The sequence below is a fragment of the Mustela putorius genome, unplaced genomic scaffold, assembly GCF_011764305.1.
Source record: "Mustela putorius furo isolate JIRA1106 unplaced genomic scaffold, ASM1176430v1.1 tig00000145_pilon_pilon_pilon, whole genome shotgun sequence".
NCBI classification, from domain to species: Eukaryota; Metazoa; Chordata; class Mammalia; order Carnivora; family Mustelidae; genus Mustela; species Mustela putorius.
The window spans coordinates 68,869-95,779 of NW_025421294.1; the positions used below are offsets into that span (position 1 = coordinate 68,869).

At 35.1% G+C, this 26,911-nt stretch overlaps 1 protein-coding gene across 5 annotated transcripts in view; it reads right to left on the reverse strand.

Moving 5' to 3' along the window:
- Positions 1-26,911, reverse strand: part of FCHO2 (FCH and mu domain containing endocytic adaptor 2) — a 124,495-nt gene that overhangs the window by 32,490 nt on the left and 65,094 nt on the right. For all 5 annotated transcript variants that reach the window (XM_045075229.1, XM_045075228.1, XM_045075230.1 and 2 more), the window contains 8 exons: positions 19,742-19,786; positions 16,681-16,753; positions 13,614-13,638; positions 7,177-7,234; positions 6,498-6,673; positions 5,056-5,067; positions 4,564-4,588; positions 2,171-2,213 (listed from right to left, as the gene is read on the reverse strand). In XM_045075229.1, coding sequence (XP_044931164.1) covers positions 2,171-2,213; positions 4,564-4,588; positions 5,056-5,067; positions 6,498-6,673; positions 7,177-7,234; positions 13,614-13,638; positions 16,681-16,753; positions 19,742-19,786 — 457 coding nt within the window. The remainder of the gene's footprint in view (positions 1-2,170; positions 2,214-4,563; positions 4,589-5,055; positions 5,068-6,497; positions 6,674-7,176; positions 7,235-13,613; positions 13,639-16,680; positions 16,754-19,741; positions 19,787-26,911) is intronic.

A 26,911-nucleotide genomic window follows, 5' to 3' on the forward strand; every position in this document is an offset into this window, starting at 1 on the left:
TGAGCCGAAGGCAGAGGCCTAACCCTCTGAGCCACCCAGGCACCCCTAGTCATTTATTTTTATCTCACAGAATTGTACAGCTAAATGCATAGCATTTAAAAGTTAGCTATTCTGTCAATGGATTGTGTGAAGAAACTTAACAAATACTGGTTTAAATTAAAACTTTTTTAAACTACTATAAGCAGAACCTCCAGTAACATGTAAAATTGGTAGGAGGCAGCAGAGAAGATTAATCTGCACCAATCACACCTTGTTATACTCTGGTTTTGGGGCTATAAGAATAGAAATCATTTCAGCTTTACAAAGAAAGAAAAGCAGTCCCCTGGAGCATAAATGAACTGCCCAAGGACACAAAGGTACTTAATTCTACAGTAGTGTCAGGTCTGCTCATTGAAACCTAGCACAAATCATACACAGAAAATCAGGCAGAAATTTTTATCAGAGTTAAGTACTTTTAAAAGAATCTTTTACTCTATTCCTTCATCTCTGAAACTGTCAAGTACAGAAGTAAGCCCAACAGCTTGATATAATCTTCAAAGGTCTGATTACTATCGTAGGTCACAGAAGGGCAGGACTTCTCCCTAGACAATCCACAGCCTGGGCCATTGAGGCAGTCTAGTGAAACGTTTGGATCATGTACATCTTTTTATGAGAGGTCATCAAGACTGTGGACAAAATCATCAAGAGCTCAACTTTCAAGTTTCAAAAATCTCAACATGCTATGTAACCAAAGAGTTCCCTCCAATGACCCCCTGAAATCTAATGGACTAATTTCTCTCAGGATTCAACTTTTAGCTCTTTATTTTAATAAAAACTTTTATATGAATGTTTCTTTCATTTTAGTCATAAGCTTTTAAAATGTCTAACCTCTAAAATCCTGAAGTACCTGAACTTTGCCACCACCTCTTAAATTACTTCCAGCTTTACTGAGCTATGACTGACAAGTAACATTTATATATATAAAGTGGTAAAAAGATTAATCCCATTAAAATAATATTTTAATGTCTCAAACTACATTATTTAATAGTGTTTTTAAATCTTAGAAAGCAGGCTCATTTCAGAGAAAATGGTACAATTACCTATAAGCATGTATCTAGTATCTCAACACGCACCTACATGAAAGCACACGGCATCTTATATATAAAACCTAAAATCATGATTGTGTAAGTTACTAAAAACAAAATTTTTAAAACACTGAACTTATCTTTAAAAATGATAAATGAATACCACCAATGTGTTCCATTAGTGCCTAGCTTTCAAAGTATCAAATAATTTTAAACTATCCATTTAATGAAGCCTACACTTTTACTTAAGCAGAAAAGAAATTAAAAGAATGTGTTCTTATTGACAGATACTGAAATGACAGAGGACCCATGAAACACTGGCTTAAAACATTTTTTTTTCTTTTTAAAAAGAGCTAGCTAGCCTTTTTAAGTTAACTGAGACATTTCCTTGTTTTGAAGTTCATGAAAAGGACAGTCTATTTTACATGACCACAGCCAAAACGGATAGAAGAAAGTGAGAAAATCCCCATGAGAATAACTAGTTGAAATGCAGACATGTATGAACTTGGGATCCCAGCTTTATTTAGAAGTAGCAAAGTCACCAAGGCCAAATACAACTGTATAAGGATTTTTTTAAAAAAATTATAAATAGTATCAAATGAGAATTCAAAACAACTAGAAACTCCACAGAGTGTCTGAAAGCTTAGAAAAGAGGATGATTACCAACACGCCAAATGAAACTGCAAAGATAATAAAACTCTCTAGGAAAAAAGGACAAAAGAATGATATTTAATTCTAAACACAGTAAAAGGGTAAGGATGAGCAGGTAGAGAACACAGGGTTTTTAGTGCAGTTGTACTCTGTATGACACCATAATGGTAGAGACACATGTCCTTACCCATTTGTCAAAACTCATATAGGATATACAAGAACAAGAATGAAAATGTAAACCACAGACTTTGGGTGACAATGATGCGTCAGTGCAGGTTCATCAATTCTAACAAATGTTACTCTCATGGGGATTCTGATAGTGAAGGAGGCTGGGCATATATGGGGGCAGTGAATATATATGCAAAACCTCTGCAGCTTGCCCTAAATTTTGCTATGAACCTAAAACTGCTCTAAAAATAGTCTATTTAAAAATAAAATTTAACTGTGAAACTTACTCATTGGAAGCAGCACATGGCTTTGATTTTGTTAACTCTTCACCTAATTAAAAAAACCAAAATATGAAAAAATTCATAATCTGAGATTTAAGTGTTAAGAGAAACACATAACTCTTTACTATGAACAATTTAAAAATTGTGGACTTGATAGCAGTTTCTTAAATTATGGAGAAAAGGAAAAATAAGACTTTTTTAACAAGCTTTCTAACATGCTAAGAATATCACCTGAGAATATCAAAATAATAGCTGAATTTCTGATGTGTCCTCATTTCTTCTAACATCTTTGGTAAGAAATTACTTAAATCAATGAAACTATCATAGTCATGAGAATTAAACTGCTGTTCAGACCAGAGAAAGACAAGCTAGAATGATGAAAGTTAGAACATATATTGAAATACATAAGTATTGCTCAAGAACTGATGAATAATAAAAGCATTTTTCAGGTTCTAAGAATATTATTATTATATTGACCAAAAATAGTTATTCTTAAAGGATACTGTATCTTGAAAAAATTTTATAGGAACCTAGAGCAACAGTCTTTATAAGATAGGCTGTTTTGCTTCCTTTTTGCATTGGTAATGTGAATCATTTCATTAGCAACTGTACACAGAGTAAAGAGAATCAGTAATGTGTAAAAGTCAGGTCGGTTTGTATGCAAATTTCCCTGCACCTTAATGTCTTAGATCACCAACCAATAGCTGTTGAATGAAAACACACCAACATGGATAAGTGCAGCAAACTATGAGGAATACCACACTGTACAGGATGCCCCTTCATACCACACGGTCCCACTGAGGTCACTTTGGCCCTCTGTCTGGCCCAAAGTACCTATTGCACTGTTCACCTCAATGTTTCTGCAATCCGCCCTTATGTAAGTAACTGCATAAAAGCAGCCCACCTTCATCCTGATTTTCCTGGTATCCCTATATCAAGCTACTTATCATTTCTTTTTTAAAATTAAAATCTTGGGACGCCTGGGTGGCTCAGTTGGTTGGACGACTGCCTTTGGCTCAGGTCATGATCCCGGAGTCCCGGGATCGAGTCCCGCATCGGGCTCCCAGCTCCATGGGGAGTCTGCTTCTCCCTCTGACCTTCTCCTCGCTCATGCTCTCTCTCACTCTCTCTCTCTCAAATAAATAAATAAAATCTTTAAAAAAAAATAAAAAATAAAATTAAAATCTTACTTTTCATTTGGTACTTATTATGCATTTAATAGGTCTTGTCTAGAATTTTTTTTTTAATTTGATTTGAAAGAGAGTTTGAAAGAGAGCATGGGGGGGGATGGGCAGAGGAACAGAGAAAAGCAGGTTCCCACCGTGCAGGGAGCCCAACCTGAGGCTTGATCCCAGGATCCTGAGATCATAACCTGAGCCAAAGGCAGATGCTTAGCCCAATGAGCCACACAGGTGCCCCTAACTGTGCTAGAATTTTTAATAGGATTGGTATTATGATCTTTATTCAGGCTTGTGTTTACAAAATTGCATAACTTTTGAGTAGGCTGCCTCAATTTTACTTTTTCCCACCTTTGCTATGTTTATTTTTTTTTTTAAAGATTTTATTTATTTATTTGACAGACAGAAATCACAAGTAGATGGAGAGGCAGGCAGAGAAAGAGAGAGGGAAGCAGGCTCCCTGCTGAGCAGAGAGCCCGATGCGGGGCTCGATCCCAGGACCCTGAGATCATGACCTGAGCCACCCAGGCGCCCCCCTTTGCTATGTTTAATGCATGATGCTGCAGAAGATGTCAGCATCCACCCAATTTTTTAGTATAATTAAGTTACTATACTAAAAAAAAAAAAAAAAAAAAAACAAACAATGTAATACAAATACATAAAGCTAAAACTTGCTCATCTCATAATGCCTTCTGGCTCATGAGGCAGAGTTATGCCAGTTAAAACAGTTTTATACTTTGTTAAAAAGAAGCTACTCTTTGGCTTTGTTGATTTCTGAAAAATGTTGTAGCCAAGTATTAAACTTGAAGGCATGTCTAAATGTTAAAAGAAATAATATACCTACTTTGTCTTCTGTTTAAAGTTAGTATCCTTCTAGTCTGTTGTTAACAGCTGTGATGAGAACAAACTATTTATTTCTCTAACTACATACATATGTAAGGCTACAATAAGCTTAGCAAACTGCCTGGTAATTTTTTTTTTTTAATTTTATTTATTTAACAGAGAGCGCATGCTCACGTGCACAAGAATGGGGAGCAGCAGAGGGAGAGGGAGAGGGATACACAGGCTTCCCAGTGAGCAGGGAGCCCAACCTGGGGCTCAATCACAGGACCCTGGAATCCCTGAGCCAAAGGCAGACGCTTAACCAACTGAGCCACCCAGATGCCCTTGCCTGATGCATTTTCATAGACACAAAATAACCAATTTAAATGTTAAACTCACTAGAAGAATTCCGATTCATCTGCACCTAAAACAGAAATTCAAACACTAAGCGTCATTAAACAAAGAATATGGTAATGAAATACTTGTTAAAAAAAATTTTTTTTTTATTTTTTAAAAAGTAGGTTTCATGCCCAACACAGTGTTTGAACTCAGGATGCTGAGATCAAGAGTTGCGTGCTCTAACAGACTGAGCCAGTCAGGCACCCTGACTTCATAAAATATTAATGGGGACCTAATTTTAAGTTGTTTTTAGTATATCTACTCAAAAATCACATTAAAAAAAACTTTCAGTGTTTTATAGTAAAAGATAATACATGTACCTTTAACATTCAATAAAATGTTTTAAAATATCAAAATGCTGGTATCTACAGCAAGATACTATAATCTACTAATTTAAAAAATTTAAAACAAATACTTTAAAAAATCAACATTCAAACATCAAAAGGTTTTCTTTTTAAGTCAGTAGGTAAAAATAAAAAATCTTGTACTTACTGGGCTGTGTCTCTAGTTGAACATAGAAAGAAAAAGAAAGACACAGTGTCCATTTTAGAATTTAACATATCTTATTTTCTTAGTTTCATAATTTGTCTATTCTTTGTCTATTTGTGATTCTTCTGAATCATACCTAAAATCTATACATCTTAAAACACCTGCAGAACATTGTTAGGGGACACGAGCTAGATAAGCAAACTGGCCAAGAAAATACACTTAAACTATCCTCTTTTCAAACCCAGTATTAATGATTAAAATTTTCTCATTATTTATTTTCTCAGTACAAAAGAGTATGTTCACCATCTTTTAAAAAATAGGAGAGAGAGAAAAGTACAAAGGACAAAATTTAAAACCATTAATGATTTCACTACCCAGAGCTAGGTGCTTAATGTTTTGGTATATATTCCCCTAGAATCGGGTTTTCTTTATTTACATTTATTTTTTAAATTAGTTAATGCTCTTACACAATAAAAAAAATTTAGTGGTCTCATAACTTCTTTTCATTTACATATATAATTAATATGATTAGATCTATATTGTAATAATTATATATAATAATCTGGGCACTAATCTTCATGTTAAAATAGCAATGATAGAATAAAACCTCACTTCAGAACTTTTTGGTAGAAAAAAAATTAAATGCTAAAAGTACATGACTGAGAGAAAAATACTTTTTCCCCAAATACATACAGGCTATCTAAAATACATATTAAATAACAATATAAAATGGGGAGAACTTTTATTCTCCATTATCAAGGAAAACAGGTCTAATATCAGTTATGATGAACATGTACAGATAGACTAAATTGTCATTTTAGGACATGCTTTTTTCCCCATAGTTTCACACTCCTTAGAGTATGACATCAATGGAAATATTAGTCACTGTGATTATTTTTTTTCCTCCCTCATAAGCTTTTAAGTATGGCATATCAGAATTGAGGAATTAACCACAATCACTAAGAATTCTTATATTTGCCTTTTTTTATATAAAACATATGGGAAAACAACTAATGCAGTTACAAAAGCAGCAGACATATAATTTAATCTTTAAATCCTTCTTAATGGAATACCCATTTTCACATAAGGTTCATAAAATATGCATGAAAATCTTTAAAATTAAATGAGGAAAAGATTAATACTGCCAGTTCAAATTTCTGAAACATACAAACTGTTTATAAAATGGCAGAAATAGATTTTCTACATTTTTGTTTCCTTGTAAAACTTTCAAATGGAAGCAAAACTAAGCCAAACTAAGTTTATTTGCCAATATAAAAACTAAGAACTATATACCTCAATAAAAAGGAAGAAAAACTGTAAAGTATTTCCTTATCCAACATGCTTAACTATTGCTAAAATTAACCAGATGCAAGCAGATGAGTTAAAAAATAAATAAATAAAGGCTTCTATGTACAAAGTACGAACTTGCTCATTTTCTTACTTACAGATATTGCTGGGGAGAGAGTGATATTTCCTATGGACACTTTTAATTCATCCAAGGAAGCCATTGTGTGATGCGAGTTATTTGGATGCATGGGTTTGATCTGTATCCGATACTTCTTTGGTTCTTCATCTTCAGAATCAGAATCACTAGATGAGTAGAAATGGTTCTCTTTGGTATGTGAATATCAGTTAAAGAATTTAGTTTTTTTTTTTTTTTTTTTTTTTTTTTAAAGATTTTATTTATTTATTTGACAGAGAGAAATCACAAGTAGATGGAGAGGCAGGCAGAGAGAGAGAGGGAGGGAAGCAGGCTCCCTGCCGAGCAGAGAGCCCGATGCGGGACTCGATCCCAGGACCCTGAGATCATGACCTGAGCCGAAGGCAGCGGCTTAACCCACTGAGCCACCCAGGCGCCCAAGAATTTAGTTTTTAAATTATCTTAATGCATAACCAGTTTTTCACATGTTTATAAAAAGGAATATAAACTTTTAAGAGGTCAGATGGACTTTAAGAAAAATAGAACTACTAACTTTCATTAGTAAAAACACATCAAATGAAAAATATGGAGTCACATTTTATTATAGTTAAAAACTGAAGTCTTTATTAAACAACAGAATATTGTGTTATAACTGTCTACTTATAGACACAATCCATAGGAATATCCAGATGATGAAAGGATATCATTCTGATTTGCTTCTGGTTTTATACTATAGCCTTCTTCATCTACATCAGGAATGTTCTATGGGAAAAAGAAGAAAAAGACTTACTGTAATGATGGCTCCAACTACAGAAATATAAAAGATTAGCAAAACAGCTTTACCTTTTACAGCAGCTACATCATTTATCAACAACAGGTTCATAAAATTAGTGACAGTGGGAAAGTTTATCTTTTTGGTTAAGTTAGCTTCAGCTCACACTCTGTACTTCACTTGTCTGAAAGAGAAAAGTACTACAAAATGAAAGGGCAGAAACACTAAAAGGAAGAAAACGGGTGCTCGGGCAGGAACACTGGCAGTTCTGTAACCAAATTTTCACCCAATTCTTCAAAGTGAAGAAATAAAAGCACAAGACTGTATGTGCCTGGAAATAAGAGATGATGAAATCAGAGGATTGGCAGGTTAAATAAACAAATATTTATTAAAAAAATACAGAACAACAACAACAAAAAACAAAGATGACTAGGAAAATTAAAACTACACTAAAGTATGGTCTGTCACCCAGGAGACAGGCAAAAATTCAGAAGCTCAAAAATACACTCTGTTGGCAAAGCTGTGGGAAAATGTACTCTTATACTCTGCTGATATAAGTACAATAATAGAACAATCCCTACAGAGAGAAATTTACCATTATCTAACAAAAACAGATAGGTGTTTCTCTTCCACCCAGAAATTCAATTTCTAGAAATTTACCTTGAAGATACACCCCCAACAATTTAAACATACATATGCAACAAGTTTATTCACCAAAGATTATCTATAATTCAAAATTTCTGGAAAGCACCTAAATGTCCAAGCATATTTGAATAAACTATAGTACACAGAGAAAACAGAGTACTATTCAATTACTGAACTCATATGAAATGACTTCTAGGAAATACTGCTAACTAAAAAAAAGCCTAGAAGTAAGAAAGATGGGAGAATTTAAAAACACAGATATCTGCTTATCTTTATGGGAGGAAAAAGCCACTGGAAGGAGAAATCAGAATACAATGAAGTTGTATTGTACCTCCAAGAATTAATGATGAAGTAGAATGGATAAAGGATGCTATGTTAAGAGAATATTCCTATTTTTAGGAAATACACATTTAAGTAGTTGGCTTAAAGGGCCATAATGTACAGAACTTACCCTGAAATTGATCAGAAAAAATCTTATACACGCCTACATAAACACATGCATGTAAGGAGAATGAAACTGTTACAGCAAAGGTAATAAAAAGCTAAGGGTATACAAGCGTTTTTATTTGGAAATAACTTCTTTTTTTTAAGATTTTATTTATTTGAAAGAGAGACAGCGCAAGTGGAGGACAGGCAGAGGGAGAGGGACAAGCAGACCTCGCCCAGCCCCGCTCAGTGGGGAGGCCCATGTGGGGCTGAATCCCAGGGCCCTGAGATTATAACCTGAGCTGAAGGCAGATGCTTAACCGACTGAGTCCCGGAAATAACCTAACTTACAAAAAAATACAAGAATAAAACAATTACAAAAAGTTAAAAAAAAAAAAAAGATCACCAAGAAATGCCAAGTGATCAGTGGAGTTGGAAAGCCAATATTCTTCTACTGGTAAAGTTTGCTGTTCTTCCTCCATTCACCTGCTAAAGCTCAGCAAAAGGAACATGAAGGATAATCTCACAGGCACAGCATAAAATCATGGAGAACTAAAACAGAATTTACATGGTTACAGCTTCCAATCTGAATAAAAAATCTACTGTAGCCAGCAGTGAGTTTAGCTAACAGGCTGGATTAAAATCTAGAAATGAAAATCTAATAGTAAAGAGCAGATTCCATATACTAAAAAGATGACAAGTATATATTTACATCCCTAGAACTGGAGTACTTTGAGTTCTATATATTGCCTGCTTATATGCAAATAATATTTAAAAATATTTAAAAAAATAAACTTTACCAAATGTGAATTCATTAAACATCAGAATTAAGGTTCCTTTTAAAAAATTTTTGATAGAGGTTTTTTGGGTTTTTTTTAAAGATTTTATTAACTTATTTGTCAGAGAGAGAGCAAGCGCACAAGCAGGCAGAGTGGCAGGCAGAGGTAGAGAAAGAAGCAGGTTCCCCGCCGAGCAAAGAGTCTGATGCAGGACTGGATCCCAGGACCCTGGAATCATGACCTGAGATGATGGCAGCAGCCACCCTGGCGTCCCAGAATTAAGGTTTTTATAAAATACCTGATTTTTATTCCCATTACCCTAGAACATACCAGATATTTAAGCCCCTAGAAATTCTAAGGATTTGCTGATACTACTTTTAAATTTGTTTACAGTGTATTATTTAGTACAATGCAATAATTTCAAATAATACTGAGCCATTTTCTATAGGGCTGAATAAGCTGCTTATGGATCAACCTCTTGTCTTGAATATTATAACTGTAAACTCTGGTCAAAAAAAAACTACCTGAAGGTACTAGAGAGTGAACTAGAGGAACCATTTAGAAAGTCACACAAGGGGCGCCTGGGTGGCTCAGTGGGTTAAGCCGCTGCCTTCGGCTCAGGTCATGATCTCAGGGTCCTGGGATCGAGTCCCGCATCGGGCTCTCTGCTCAGCGGGGAGCCTGCTTCCTCCTCTCTCTCTCTGCCTGCCTCTCTGCCTACTTGTAATCTCTCTCTGTCAAATAAATAAATAAATCTTTAGAAAAAAAAAAAAAAAAAAAAAAAAAAAGAAAGTCACACAAAATTATATGCTAAAAGACTATAAATAGATCATAATGGCATTCTTAAAAAGGTTCAAATAACCCACAGGGAAAACCGGAAAAAGAAAACAAAATGAAAAGCAAAACAAAACAAAACCAGGAAACAAAAAATAATATGACATACTTGGCCCTGATAGGTCAATAATTACGTTAAGTAGAAATTGTCCAAATGTAACAAAAGACAGATTGAAAGACGAGATTAAAAACATGACCCAACTAGATGCTATCTATATAGCATATAAGAAACTCACTTCATATATAACAACATAAATACGTTGAAAGGAAAATAATTTTAAAAATATACCATGTAAACATTTTTAAAAGGTTGGGGAGAGAGAGAATGACTGTCCTTCTGTTAAATAAAACAGACTTCAAAAAGAAAATTACCAGGGTCAAAGAAGGATACTGTATCCATACAAAAACCTATATATCTTCAAAGCAGCTTTTTCCTAATAGCCAAAAACTAGAAATAACTAAATGTCCTATAATAGGTAAGTGGTTGGGGCGCCTGGGTGGCTCAGTGGGTGAAGGCCTCTGCTTTCGGCTCAGGTAATGATCCCAGGTTCCTGGGATCGAGCCCCACATTGGGCTCTCTGCTCAGCGGGGAGCCTGCTTCCTCCTCTCTCTCTGCCTACCTCTAGGCCTACTTGTGATCTCTGTCAAATAAATAAGTAAAATCTTTAAAATATATATATATACTATAATAACAGTTATGTGAGGGGGTGCCTGGGTGGCTCAGTCAGTTAAGCACCTGGGTTTGCCTCGGGCCATGATTCCAGAGTGCTGGAACAGAGCCCTACATCATCTAGACTCCTCCCTCTCCCTCTGTTCCCCCCCCAGCTCTCTAATAAATAAATAAAATCTTTCAAAAAAAAAAAGTTATCTGGATATGGTCTCTCAAAATATCTTATTTTACCGTACTCACCCTTCTTGTGATGATGTGATATAATAAAATACCTATATGATGAGATGACATGAGGTGAACCATGTAGTAGGCATTGTGATGTAGCGTTAGGCTACTAATGACCTTCTGATGATATATCAGAAGGAGGATCATCTGCTTCTGACCATGAGTTAACACCAACCATGGAAAGCGAAACCTCAGGGGTGGGGGGGGGGGAATGACTACTGTGTGCATTTACCTTGGTCAATCACATACATATAGTTTGTGAATATAGCTGTAATGGTAAACCTCAAGCAGTAGGACTGGAGAGTCAAAAAAGAACATGCATTTCTTATTTGAGAAGACACTGCCAAACTACCTAGAAGACAGATTATATCAATTTACATTCCTACCAATATACCAAAACCTTTGCCAATATGATAGGTAAATATAGGAATTTCATTCTAATTTGCATCAGAATGAGACTACTATTCTGAACAACATTTCTTATGGTTATTTACCACTTCTATTTCTTTTTATGAAAAATAGCCTATTTTTTTTACCTTTTCTTTTTCTTTAAAGATTCCATCCATTTATTTGACAGACAGAGATCACAAGTAGGCAGAGAGGCAGGCAGAGGCAGGGGAGCAGGAAGCAGGCTCCCCGCTAAGCAGAGAGCCCAATGTGGGGCTTGATCCCAGGACCCTGGGATCATGACCTAAGCCGAAGGCAGAGGCTTTAACCCACTGAGCCACCCAGGTACTCCGAAAAATAGCCCATTTTTATAATGTTCTTTTTCTACTGGAACATTGCTCACCTTTGATAATGATTTGTATAACTCTACAAAGTAAAGTAGCCCCTTATTACATGTCTTGCAAATATATTCTGCCAATTTATCTTCACTGAATCAAATTCTTCTATTTTTTGTAATTTTAGATGTTTTCTTTCTACACAAATTTATCAATAATTTCTTATATGACGGGACGCCTGGGTGGCTCAGTTGGTTAAGCAGCTGCCTTCAGCTCAGGTCATGATCCCAGCGTCCTGGGATCGAGTCCCGCATCGGGCTCCTTACTCGTCAGGGAGCCTGCTTCTCCCTCTGCCTCTGCCTGCCATTCTGTCTGCCTGTGCTCGCTCTCTCTCGCTCTCTCTCTCTCTCTCTGATAAATAAATAAAATCTTAAAAAAAAAAAAATAATTTCTTATATGGCATTAGCCTTATGCATCCTCTTTAAAAGTTCTTTTCTAATTCCTTTTCTAATTGTTCTGACTAGAAGCTCAAATTTGGTTAGTATTTTTTTTTAAAGATTTTATTTATTTATTTGTCAGAGAGAGAGGAGCGAGAGCAAGCACAGGCAGACAGAGTGGCAGGCAGAGGCAGAGGGAGAAACAGGCTCCCTGCCAAGCAAGGAGCCTGATGTGAGACACGATCCCAGGAGGCTAGGATCATGACCTGAGCCGAAGGCAGCTGTTTAACCAACTGAGCCACCCAGGCGTCCCCAAACTTGGTTAATATTGATCATTATAGAATAGTATCAATGAGCTAAGAGGATTACAAATGTTATATTTAAGGGAGTATATATAAAACAAGAAGTACTATTTAATTCAATACTGCAATCATCAAATAAATGCTACACATAAATAATTCCAAAATGAAATGCATGATGAATACTGAAGGAAATGTCAAACACATTTGTTAACTTTTTCATTAATTAGTAAGCCAAGTGTATCCAAAGAGACAATTGGTAAATTAAATGTAATTCTAAAACAGTGGCTAATTTTAACCCTAGAGCTCACTAGAAATCTAATTCTCTACTTTCACTTTACATTTATTAACAAACCATAAATTTCTTCTTTTTTTTTTTTTCATTTAAAACAAAAGAAGTTTATTATCTTACAGTCCTAATTGTCAGAAGCCCAAAATAGTCTCATCAACTACCAAGGTGTCAGTAGGCCAGATTTTTATTTATTTATTTATTTATTTTTCCCATAGAAACTTCAGGAAAGAATATGTTTTCTTGTCTTTTTCAGCTTCTAAAAGCCACCTTCATATCGTGGCCTATTTAAGTTACATAAAACACACTATTTCACAAAATATCTTTATCCTGATATACCATTATGCTGTAAAAGATCAAAATGACGTGGGGCCAAAAGAAACAGTAATTATATAAGCAAGAACAAGCAAAGGAGACAGACAGCTTGACTCTACTACACTTAGCAACATAACCAGTCTAATGAACAATTTGAAAAATGTGTCTGTCTATATATTAGACTATTTTGTAAATCTACTCTCACACTGTAACTTATTTGGAGCTCCATTTAATGTCTTCCTCAATTACATACAAAGAAATATATTTAAATAAAAAATATAAGCAAAAGTTCTACAAGCAAAAAGCACAGAAAAATACTGACCATGATTGTTGTATTTTTTAAAACTGGTAATCTATTAAAATTCAATTACTGAATAGATAAAAATAACATTTTAATGATGAGGAACATTACTAAGAGCATCACATTTAAAAATAAAGTATACAGATCTGAGATCTGGCATATTTCCCAAGAAAAGGCAACATGGTATAGTACCACTCAAATTTTAAAAGTAAAATGTACTTTACAAAGGTAGGTAGAACTACTTTCTATTTAATAGGAAAGCATCTAGTAATATACAGCCAAAAATGCACCTGTAAAATAATTTTAATAGTAAATGTATAGTATTTTTCTTGGAAAGACTTGTTAACAACCCAACCGAAATATACTGGTTATTTCCTAATGAAAATAGCTAATATAGATGGTTTATATCAAAGTAAAATCAACTTACAAGTGAATCTGCATCAGGGCATTCCCTATTAAAATAAACAAAATATTAGAAACAATCAACTATTAGAATTATCTATAATTCTAGTATATTGAATGTGTTTACCTTGTTATTTAAACATAGCTTTTATTTAAACTTTACAAATATATTTAGAAAAATCAAATCATGAGGATTAAAATATACCAAATGATTTTAAAGTTCAAAAGAAGGCAATCCAATATCCACAATACATGGCAAATAAAACTTACACAGCTTACAAGTATTTTAAAAACTTGGACTTCAAAAGCACTTCTTTTTCATAAATATACACATGAATCATATAAAGGAAGCTGCCAGTCCTACAAGGATTGCTACTGGCTTTTAAATAACTCTTTACAATATATTCTTGTTAAAAACTTCAGTTTTATTTGAAGTAATATCCATAGCTAGCATATATAGAGAGAAGCCAAACCATTCTTCTCCAAATATATTAAAGAAGAAGTCAGAATTCCACTTAAAATATCTAAGTCTAAAATATAAAACTGGTATTTTATCTTTTAACTGATAAATATTAATTTGGATATAAGCTAGAAAAGAAGTGCTTTGAATGTAAAATTAAAACATAAAGTAGACCAACTTTATCAACCAAATAAAGACCTAAATCCATAAAGACATTGAGGCCATTAGGAATAAGTTTAGAAGGATTTCTATATACATATTGTTTAACAAATTCACTAACAAAAATTAGAATGAACATTTAAAAGGCATTTGGATTAGTTACATATTCAGTGGCCTGAGACAGTTAATGCATATATAGTATCAGAATCCACCACTTTAATAAGAGACTGAAAACACACATATTAGGTATACCTTGAGAGTCCAATGAACAGTAATAAAATGTACTAAATTAATATAGAGGATAAACAGGTCATCTCTACCCAAAGACTAAAGCACAAACAAGAAAAAAATCTACAAATTGAAGAATTTTGTTAAAGAAAGACAGGATGGAACAGACTGAAATAATGAAGAAAAAAAAAAAAAAAAAGATGACTACACTGCTCTTAATCCAAATGAAAGCACCAAAGAGGGTAAACGTAAGTCTCTTGTATCTTTATAGCCACTTAAATGTCACTCAAAATTCCAAGTTTTGAAAAAGAGCTTCCTTTTTATTGGTACATTCCTATGCATACTCTTAAGGATATGTTCCAGAAAAGGCACCATAAGAAAAAATTCAATCCCTCTACAGAATCAAATAATTTAAGATACTGGAGCAATTCTACTTCCTTCTTTTTTTAAAAAGATATACTTTAAATATAAAAGTGTCAAAGTTTCAAACGGTTTATTCTCTGGCTTTCAGCCAGAGCTCACCAGTCTTTGTGTCAAAGCACTCATCTGTTTGCTTTCACAGTGGGCTGCAAAGAGACCTGCTAGTTGAAGCCCCAGGAAGAGCAAGCCCTCAGCAAGCTCTGAGCAGGACCCGTCTTCCACAACTGCTGGCATTTCAAAGCCTTCAGGCTACTGGAAGAAGCATGTCAAGAGCCTCTGGCATTTCAAACAAAGCGGTTTCTAACAGTTTTCCTGCCTCCAAGTGTTGAAAGAAAGCAATCATGGTACAGTTGTTTAAGTACTGGTTTTTGGCTCTGGTCTTCTCAGTGTTTGTAAAAACCATTCCAATATCCGAGTGGCCTAATCATGGTACTGGGAAATTACTGATCATGAAAACTATTTTAAAAACATAGAATATGCAAAAATATTCCATGCTGCCTGAATGGACAGCTGTGAAAACCATACATTATAAAAAATATTTGATATTCAGGCCTTTATTTTTTATAATACACCCACAGACAAACTGGCTACATTTATAATATCACTTACAAATCAACTGTTTAGATTTCCATAAGTATTTCAAATGTTATAAAAAGATTAGATTCCATCTCTTTAACAAAATACCCCCTTCATAAATTCTGAAAAGACATTTGTAGATGAGATGGTAACTACAAATAAAAATTACTCTGCAATTGGTCTTAACTTGTTAACCAAGTAAAACTTGGGAGAAAGGAAGAAACAGACTTAGACACACTGAGAAATTCAAAAAGAATCTAACTAGGCAGAAGGTAAGAACACCCAAAGCACAAACTGTTCTCTTATACTGAAAATATGAGTGCCTATGACAGCTCTGCTAATTATGCTAGAGAAGTAGGGATTTTAGACAAATTTTCACCCAGTGTCACATGGTCAACAAATCATTTAAGATTTGATTAGCATCTTGTCAATATATATAAGGTTGAGTAATTACAGTAAGATAGATTCCAGTTTGTCTCTTGCAAATCATAGTTCTTAGAGATTCTCAACCCCAGGTATATGTTAGCAATCACACAGATTGCTTAAAACCAAACCAAACAAAAATTATGCTTGGCCTCACGCCTGAGAATCTGGTTTAATTGGTCTGAGGTGGGGCCTGGCATAAATACATCTATTTTAATTTTCCACGTAGTTCTAACTCACAGCCAAGGTAGAAAACTTCACTTACTCAATACTAGTTGAATTTACTGTATGCAAACTATATATTCTGTGTATATTAACTTAATTTAAAAAATACATAAATCATATTTATAGTCCATCCCCCATCTAAAATTGATGACCTAGTATAAATGTTTAAAACATGTTAGTGCCTTTGCTCTCCCCTGTTTTCTATTTATGTGTACACATATGCCTATATGTTTAGAGTTGTCTAGAAAGGATTTTCATTAAATTGTTGACCATGGCTTTTTTTCTTTGGCATTAAGATATAGAAGAATTTTTAGTTTCCTCTGCACTTCTATTTTTTAAATATGCATGTATGTTTTATAAAAAGGGTACCTTTAAAGTTTCAGTATCAAGACACTAGAGCTTTCATCTTAAAATTTTAAAATAAGAGAATACTTTTATCTAAAGCCAGAGGAGGTAGTACATTTATTTAGAAAAGTGTATTTTTTAAACCTTAGACATACATACTTTGAGTTATTTCTGATGGAATTTTTTTCTTCTCAAATTCAAAACAACAGTCTTATTCTTAATAACAGAGGATTTTGACAATATGTAATATACTTACACAGACTCTGCATCCTTTTCCTTTTTAATTATCCCTGGTAAACCAAAAGTCTTTCTTTTCCTTGGTTTTACACCTTAAAATAAATATATACTGTTACAGAAACATAATTGTTGCTGATAAATATATTAAATTTATGAATATCTTTTATATCTTGACACATGATTTGCTTCCGTCAATGCTAAATTTGGATAAAGAAATAAAAGTATCAAGTGCTCAACCCTAACATTTAAATCAGAGTCACAATCTGTTTAGTCTTTTCTTAACTTAATATGGCCTGCTATGCACCAAAAGGTTATAAAACATTCACTTGATCAACATGACCTGAGCCAAAGGCAGCGGCTTACCCCACTGAGCCACCCAGGTGCCCTAAATGTGTTGTTTAAAAAAAAAAAAAGTTTCTCTCTCTCCCGGAAACAGATCCATTAACAGAAAACATATGGCATTCTTTTGCCCATATATAATCTTTAATATAAACACTGCTGTAAGTTGATTCTACCATAAATGAGAAACAAAGATCATCTTTGTTTTGCCTAATTCTTCCTCCTCTTCTTGCATGACAAATTTATTTTTTAGAGATTAGTCGTGCTATTGATTGTTGATGGAATTCAGCATTTAAAGCTTAGCTGTTTACTCTGACAGGCAGAGCATACCTAAGATAACTCCTTACCGTACAGATGAGGAAACCCAGGGTAGTTTTTTGTCTTTTTAACTCAATGTTATACAGCTACTAAATACTATAGTGAGGATTATAATTCAGATGTTTTAGAACATCTAAAATTTCACGCAAAATTAATTCCCTAAATCATACATTTGTATAGCATGTTATATTTTAAAATTAAAAAATACATTTTTATTCTTACAGAGTAATATTTACTATCTACACTTTTTTTTTTTTTTTTAAGATTAGTTGCTTATTTGAGAGACCGAGTACAAGCCAGGGGAGGGAGAAGGGAATCTCAAGCTGAGCACGGAGCCTGAGGCAGAGTTTCATCTCACAACCCTCAGATCATGATCTGAGGTGCCACCCAGGTGCCCCAACTACCCACATTTTACAACCAAGAAAGCTGAAGTACAGAGAACTTAAATAACTGTTTACAGGAACTATAAGAAGTTAGGAACTGTAAGAAGTCTAGACACCAGGGCGTGTGGGTGGCTCAGTTGGTTAAGTGTCCCACTCTTGATTTCAGCTCAGGTCATGATCTTAGGGTTATGAGATCTTGCCCAGCACTGGGCTCCACATGGGCTGTGGAGCCTGCTTAAGATTCTCTCACTCGGGGTGCCTGAGTGGCTCCGTGGGTTAAAGTCTCTGCCTTCAGCTTAGGTCATGATCCCAGGGACCTAGGATCGAGCCCCACATCAGGCTCTCTGCTCAGCGGGGAGCCTGTGTCCTCCTCTCTCTCTTCCTGCCTCTCTGCCTACTTGTGATGTCTGTCAGATAAATAAAATCTTAAAAAAAAAAAAAAAAAGTTTCTCTCTCTCCCAGAAACAGAGTGTATCGTTCTAAGTGAATTCAGTCAGTCAGAGAAAGATGAATACCGTATGATTTCACTCTTACGTGGAATTTAAGAAACAAAACAGATGAACATAGGGGAAAGGAAGGAAAAATAAGATAAAGACAGAAAGGGAAGCAAACCATAAGAGACTCTTTTTTAAAGATTTTATTTATTTGAGAGAATGAGAGAGAAAAAGAGAACATAAGCAGGGGGAGAGGGGGAAGCACACTCCCCACTGAGCAGGGATCCCCAAGTGGGGTTCAATCCCAGGACCCCAGGATCATGACCTGAGCTCAAGACAGATGCTTAACTGACTGAGCCACCCAGGCACTGGAGGAGAGGGAGTGGTGGGATAGGGTAACCGGGGGATAGACATTAAGGAAGGCACTTGATGTAATGCACACTGGGTGTTATATGCAACTGATGAAATCACTAAATTCTACTCCTGAAACTAATATTACACTATATGAGAACTTGAATTTAAATAAAATCTTGAAAGGAAAAAAAAAAATTCTCTCTCTCTCTCTTTCTCCCCCTCTAACCCTCCCTGCCTCAGCCCCTCTCTTAAAGAAAAAAAGTCTAGGGACCAGAGCCTCTGATTTCTCCAATGAGAACCTTATACACAACAGCAAACCTTTTCTCCAAATTCTTAAATAAATGTTGGAAGGAAAAAAATAGAAGATTGTTTTCAAACTACTTCCAGGAGCTCACAAAGTGACATACATAAATTTGACAAAAATAGCAGGCATCTCTTAGGTTTCATACTATGAAAATCATCTATTTAAACAGGAAGCCTTCCTGGTTGGATCAGAGGAGTGTGGGACTCTTGATCTTGGGGTTGTAAACTCAAGCCCTACATTGTGTGTATAAGATCTTTAAACAAACAAAGCAAGCAAACAAACAGGAAGGGTTGTGAACCCCTTCTCCAAGTCACATCATCACTCATTTTAAATAATAGTAATAATAACATTAATATATAACCTCATTAATTACTGAAATGTTTCTCACTTTAGAGTAAGTCTTACACGTTATTGTGCAGTAATCATTTTCATATTTATGACATGAAAATGTTTAAAATGGATATCAATAAAGAAAACAATCTCAATGATATTTGAAAATAAATACATGTGGGCACCTGGGTGGCTCAGTGGGTTAAGCCGCTGCCTTCGGCTCAGGTCCTGATCTCAGGGTCCTGGGATCGAGTCCCCCATCGGGCTCTCTGCTCAGCAGGGAGCCTGCTTCCTCCTCTCTCTCTCTGCCTGCCTCTCTGCCTACTTGTAATCTCTCTCTGTCAAATAAATAAATAAATCTTTAAAAAAAAAAAGAAAATAAATACATGCTATATTTCATCTTTTAAGATATATATGCTAACACACTCACTATTCCTTTGGGCAAACCTACTGCTTATTAAGTGAAGAACAGTATCTATAGGTCTTCAAACCACATTCAGATTTTCTGTTATCACTCACACCACCGACAGGCTAACACCAATGGATAATAGCCACTCTTTATTTATTCAATAACAGAAGATATTAGATAGTTAACACTATTACAAGTAGCCAACTTACCTTCAACTGCACTAGCAGGGTCACATTCTTCAAATTCAATAAGGCCTAAATAAACAAACAAAAAACAGATGAACAATTGCAAGTTTAAAAAAAAAAAAAAAAAGCAAGCTGATAGAAAACATTCAGATCAGATCCCATCACAGCTTTTTAACTGACCTGACATGAGCTCTAGTGTTATCTGATAGTGTTAATTATAATATAAATAATAATTTTAAAATTCAAATAATCCTAAAAATGACAAAAATGGAAATGAGCCTATTATTATGACCATAACTTAGTGAAAAACTTTTACATAAGATACCGTGGAACTGAAGACACAAACCTAATCTGTAGTTCCTGCTTTCAAGGAGCTTGCAGGATACTTGAGAGAAAACAAGCATAATAAAAGGCAGCTGCTGAATCCTTGGTTGTATTCATGGGAATGACAGGGGGAACAACATAGTAAATACTACTAGAATCTAAAGCTTGGGAATTTGTTTGTCTAGTAGACTACTGTGCTGTGAAGTGGCAAATATAGGTCTTTAACAAATATCTGCTGAACAAATAAGTGCACCAATTACACAGCAGCTAAATGGTAAGGCTCTAACTATAAAGTCCATCAAGGAATGTGCACTTGTAGTCTGCAGGTAATGGGAAGAGTTTTCATGTGAGGTGATCCATACATGACCCTACAAAGTGGCTTACAAGAAAATTAATTTAGCACTGGTATGAGGGATAGACAACAGAGGGGAAGAAGATGATAAAATAGAAATCAGCTAAAAAACAAAAGAGCCCTAAAATAACAGATCTGCTGAGATAAGCCTTAAGTCCCATGGGATGGTATATTTCATTTACATGTAATACTGAATTATTCAGGTAGTAAGAAAGTTAGCAAAAAGCATGAATCACTATTCTACTGAAACACCCCAAAGCTAAGTATCAGACTAAAAAATTATCTTCTGTTAAACTGTTAAACTATCATTCTGTTAAACTGTTTTTTTAATACTTAAATTTATGCAAGTCCAGTATTATTCTGAAATAACTTATTGGCAGTAATAGGTTCAATATATTATTTCAAAAAATTTAAAAACAGAGCTTGAAAAGTGGAAAATGTAAGATTTCGTTATTGGTTCTTCTGAGATGTTAAGCTTTACTGTACCTATATTTAAGTTCATAATCAGAGTTCTCAATGATGATTCCATTGAAAAATAAAGCCACTGATTAACAAGAAAAATTTCTCTACCAGTAGAACACCTAAAAATACTGGCTAAAATGTCCTTTTTCTTGACCAAATCTCAGATCTACTTCTTCAGTTCTGGTTTCTATTCAAACAGAATACATTAACATTTAGGGATAAGCAAAATAACTTTATTTAAAAAAACTCATAAAAGAGAGTTGATAAACAAGGTTCTAATCAATTAATTAGCAATACCTTTCTTACTACAGTATTCTTATGATATATAGCATGTGACTAAAAAAAGAAACAATACATTCACTACTTTCATCCAAAAAACCTTGGAACCAGAACATGGCCTAATTAAAAATTTAAAGACTTCAAGTCCACTCTGCAAATCTGGAAGCTAAGATTCATTAAATGAGCTTGTTGTTAAAATCCATTAGAGGCTTAAGTTAACAGTTTACAAAGAGATGAAACTGAAAGATCAATAAAGGCAAAGAACTGCAGTATGTCCATCTAATAATTAGCAACTAGGTGATGTAAAAATTATAAAGAATGAAAAATCTCTTCCTAAATTACCAACAGTTTATTATTTATTATTAGCTTTATCACTTACTAATAAACCTTAAGAGACTGTGACCACCTATCAAATAATCTGGGAGCTCCTACAACTACACATCGCATAATCTATGACCAGTAATTATTTACAGAATCTTGAATACTCAAGCCATGGGCTTATTCTAAAGAGGAAAAACAAAACAAAACACCAATGCCAAACAAACTGCATTATTTACAAATATTTTAAAACAGAACATCTAGAAAGACTTTTATATCATTTTAGCAAATATGATATACATTCTTTTATGATTTTTGGATGTTTTCATATATATGAAAATAGCAAAGGCATCCCTTAACGCTACCAAAATTTCCTCAAACAAAATTCTATGTTTTTTTCCTCACATAACCTTTTGCCTATACCAGATATATGTCGACTGCTTTTCCTTTATCTTTTCTAAACATCCTCTTAAAATCCATTTGGAATAGGGAAATGCCCAATAAAAATAAACTATTCAAAATGACAAACACTTGTGAAATATAAGATGCCACATCCTTTCGAACTGTAAAATACATACAAAAGTTTTAAAATGAGTACCTTCAGCACACAAGTTTTTCTATTAAAGACAAATATGAAGGTTTCTGGTATAATATAACTAAAAATACCTTTAAAAAATTAACTCATGCATGAAAAAGATTTTATCAAATATGCTCCACTTGCTGCTTCACATGGCAAAGCTTTGCGTGCCTGGCTCTGTGCCAGCTGACAGCTCAGCTGGATAGCAATGCACATTCTGACCCCCCCCTGTAGCATGTCACTTCTGAAATGTTTCACAAGTAGAAAGTTTATTCAGCATCTCCCTCAAATGCAGTCCACTGCCCATCATTCTGCTATTTAATCATAAGACAAGTTACTTTTTTTGACAGTCCCAAAGCCAGAGTGAGACCCAGAAAGAATAGTTTGCTACAACTGGAATTTCAACTGTTTTAGGCTCAATTAATTCTGTTGTCAAAATAAATAACTGCTCTTAGTGCTTTGATTTTATGCTGGGCCACAAGGGCAATTTAATTTGTATAAAAGCAAGTAAGACCACGTTGGCTCTGTCTCCTGATGCTCTTTTACACATTATATAAAAATGCCATCATGAGTTCAATTAAAGGCAGACCTCCACAAGGTCAACAATAAAGTAAAACAATTCTTACAGAGGATTTTTCTTTAATCATCAGGTAGGAATAAATTATTGCTACAAAGAAAAAAAAGAGAAAGTCAACAACCTAAAGAATTCATCCAATTCTAATATGGATCAGAACTTTTAAGAAATGTTACAGTAGGAAAGACAATTTAATAGCAATCTTTAATCAACAGAAACATTTTGTAGATGAGGTACAGTATTTTAAAAAGTAAAATACTTACTAGTTCCCACTGTTTTGAAACTATTTCTAAATCTCAGACTACCAACAGGGCAAATCTGCAATTCTATCTAGTTAATAACTGGCCTGAAAACTGAAACAGTAAGTCTGGGCTACACAAATCAACCATATTTCTGCATATGCCCAACTCAAACCACAGAACACTTGGTTCTATTAGAAGCCAAAATAAAATATATGAACATGCACAGATTCCAAGTCTAATAGTAAGAATGATGATAATAGGGGCTGAGGAGGGAACTATGACACTGGAGAGTGGGAGAGGGATGGGGGGCAGTTAGTCATGACAATAGAAGTCAATGACTAAAGTTCAAGCTCACTCCTGGGCCTATAGAATGCAACACAGCCACATTCCTAGACGCCTGGGATGGTGAACTCAGGCAAGCTAACATGAAAAACAACATCAAACTCCAGTTCTGGTGATGTACAGAGGGCATGGACACTCAAGTTCTCATTTTGCTACCTGCCAGCTGGCTATTTACCTTAAACTAGTTACTCTACTTGAACCTAGATTGTACCTTTTTTTTTTTTTTAAAGAGAGAAAGAGATTGAGAGCATGAGCTAAGGGAGAGGCAGAGGGAAGGAGAGAATCCCAAGCAGACTACCCACTAAGCACAGAGCTCAACACAGGGCTGGATCCCATGACCCCAAGATTCATGACCCCAACCGAAATCAACAAGTCAGATGCTTAAGCAACTGAACCACCCAGGTACTCCTAGATTATACCATTTTTATAAATGCAATGGCAGAAAATAACCTTTTGCCATATAAGCTTTCCTTTTCTCTACAAGCACCTATACACACAGAGAGGGTTTTCCCCCCTTTTTTAGCTTGTTAAATCATTTGAAAGTTAAGTTGCAACATCAATGCTACTTCACTTCAGGAAGTATTTTAATAAAAGGCCTGTAGAGGGGCACCTGGGTGACTCAGTGGGTTGGGCCTCTGCGTTTGGCTCGGGTCATGATCCCAGAATCCTAGGATCTAGTACCACATTGGGCTCTCTGCTCAGCAGGGAGCCTGCTCCCCCCTCTCTCTCTGCCTGCCTCTCTGCCTATTTGTGATCTCTCCCTCTGTCAAATAAATAAATAAAATCTTTAAAAAAAAAAAAAAAAAAAAGGCCTGTAGAAAGAATTCTCTTAATCCAGTGGTTCCAAATCCCAATACCTACCTTAATCTCCTAGTGCAATGCTCCCTGCATAAGAATCATCTGGAGAGCTCATTAAACCAGAAATTGTTGTCCCCAACCTCCCCAGTGTCCTATTCAGAAAGTCTAGGTTGGTGTTCAGAATGTACATTTTTAACAAACTCCCAGGTGATTGCAGATGGTCCTGGGATCACACTTTGAGAACTACAGTCCAAGGGAGCCCTTGGGTCCATTGCCAGATATTCACTAATTCTAGACAGTGCTTCTCCAATTTTACTCTACATATAAGCTGCTTGGGGATATTATTAAAATGCAGATCCTCTTTCAGTAGGCCTGGGTAGGTTTTGAGACTCTACACTTATAACAAGCATCCAGTGATAAAATGCAGTGGATTCTGAACAATGGCAGCACATTAGACTCAGACGAGGCATTTTAAAATACAGTGTTATCAAGGATCCACCCTAGACCACTGAAATCAGAATTTCTGGGGCAGTGAACTGTCTGTACATTTTTTTTTAAAGAGATGGGGGAGAAGCCAAGAGGGAGAGAGAGAGAGAAAGCGAAGGAAGGAAAAAAGGAAGGAAAATGAAAGAAAAAAATTTTCATTACTGATTCTTATATGTTCCCAAGGCTCAAGAATCAGTGATGACGCAAACTTAGGAACCATGGTCTTAAATGAAAAATACAGGTTTTTCACTAGGAAATTTCAGTCACTGTAAAACTTCATAAACTTTCAAAATTTTACCTAGTTCTCCAAACAAAGAATCAAAACAGTGAAATATAATCTCCTACACATCCAAAATCTGACACCACCTCCCTATTTGACATACCTCCTAGAGTGAGTCATGTTTTTACTCTCAATGATACTCATAAAACCTTGGGTGATTCTACTCAGCTCACTATTATCTCTTTTTCCTGGGAATTTCCCCCTTTCCCACAAGTGGTGCAGAAGCCATATTTATACCACATGACCTAGTCAGAGCTAAGTTAGAAAAATTACCTGATCCAAGATTACCTGGACCAGATTCTTTCTCCCAGAAATCTGTAAAGGGACAAAAACCTGGGTTAATTCTGAGCTGTGGCTGCAATTAAAAAATAAATAGAAGTACCTAGAAATTACAGACAGGTCACCAGTTGCCACGTGCCTGGAAAAACAAAGAAAGCCATTGTGCAAAGAAGAAAATAAAGCAGTAGATATAAAAAGACTGAATAAAGGAAAATGATACATAGTGTTCCCACAAGTTTGGGTTTCCTTCTGCAGCCTGGCTATATTCCTGATTTTGGATACCTCAGTTTCTTTGCAATAAATTTCCTTTTAAGTTCAACGTGGTTTAAGCTAGCTTCTTTTACATACTGCAAAAAGAACTATAACTCTGCCCTTATTATGCACATGTAAAAACTGTCATCAGCTTACCTTAACTTTTTTTACTTCTACTTTGTGGCCAGAGTTTATACATTTAATATTTTTAGTGGCTACTTCAAATTAATGCAATAAGCTTTTCTTAAACAAAGCCTGCTCATATTTTAATCTTCACTTCACAATATAGATTATAGGAATCAATTACTATGCTGTGATATGACTGCAGATGGAGTTAATTGCAAGGTGTCAGAATAAATCATTTCTGAACCCAAAAAGAAGAGCAGAATCAGCTTTTTTGAAAATAGATTATATACTATTACGAGGTACACAATTCTGATGCAGTACGATATACCTACTACTATACTACATAGAAAGTATATTTTCTAACACAGGAATGGGCAAATATTTTCTGCAAAGAGTGAATATTTTAGACTTTGCGGGCCGTAAGATCTCTCACAACTACTGTCCTCTGCTGTTACAGAATAAAAGGTGCCACAGACAATACATTCTGTTCAAAACTACTTTTCTGGACAATGATATCTAAATTTTCTACTTTTTGTGTATTACAAAAATACTCTTTTGATCCCCCCCATCATTTAAAAACATAAACCAATTCTTTGCTTATAAGCCTGTACAAGCTGCTATAATCCAAGTCTAAAATAAGCAGTACCAAACTTAACTCAATGGCCATAGTTTGCTGATTCCTGCTTGAAAAGATAGAGAAGAAAATCATTAAGTTCCATATATATCCCACAGGGCATAGTTCTATGCCTCTGCCTTGAGTGGCTAGACACAACAGGTAAAGGTGTACTTCCTTACAGAAAGAAGTTTTGGGGGTTTTTGTGGTAGGGGGGTTGGGGTTTTGGGGTTTTATTTTTTGGGGTTTTTTTTTGGTTATTTTTTTTTTTCCAGAAGTTTTTTCTATTTTACTTTTTGGAGAGCTCTCCTCTTTTACTTTCTGTTTGTGCTAATCTACATTATCCTCTTCCCTAATCATATCATGAAAGAGGATGATGAGGATGATTCCTCTAAGTCATTCCCCCAAATTATGAAATAGAAACTCAAGAAATCACAGCCTAACTCGTGTGGTCTGTGGGTCTTGTCTCTTTCTAGCTATTTTTAATTTTACATTCTACCCAAGCATTTTTGCTTCTCTGATTTAAAAAAAACAACTTTGGTGGGGGAGTGGTAGGAAGCTCTATTTGTACATTTGGCATTATTCCAAATCCTTGAGAGCTCTAGAAAGATGACCTTAAATTTTTTAAAAAATTATTTGCTTTATACTATACTTTAAAATAATAAACATAGGAGTGCCAGGGTGGCTTAGTCAGTCAAGCAGCTGACTCTTGAGTTCAGCTCAGGTCATGATCTCAGGGTCCTGGGATAGAGCGCCCCCCCCCCAACTCTACCCTCAGCAGGGAGTCTGCTTAAGATTCTCTCTCCTTCTCCCTTTGCTCCTCCCACCACTGCTCACTCATTTGCACGTATGTGCTTTCTCTCTAAAATAAATAAATCTTTTTTTAAAAT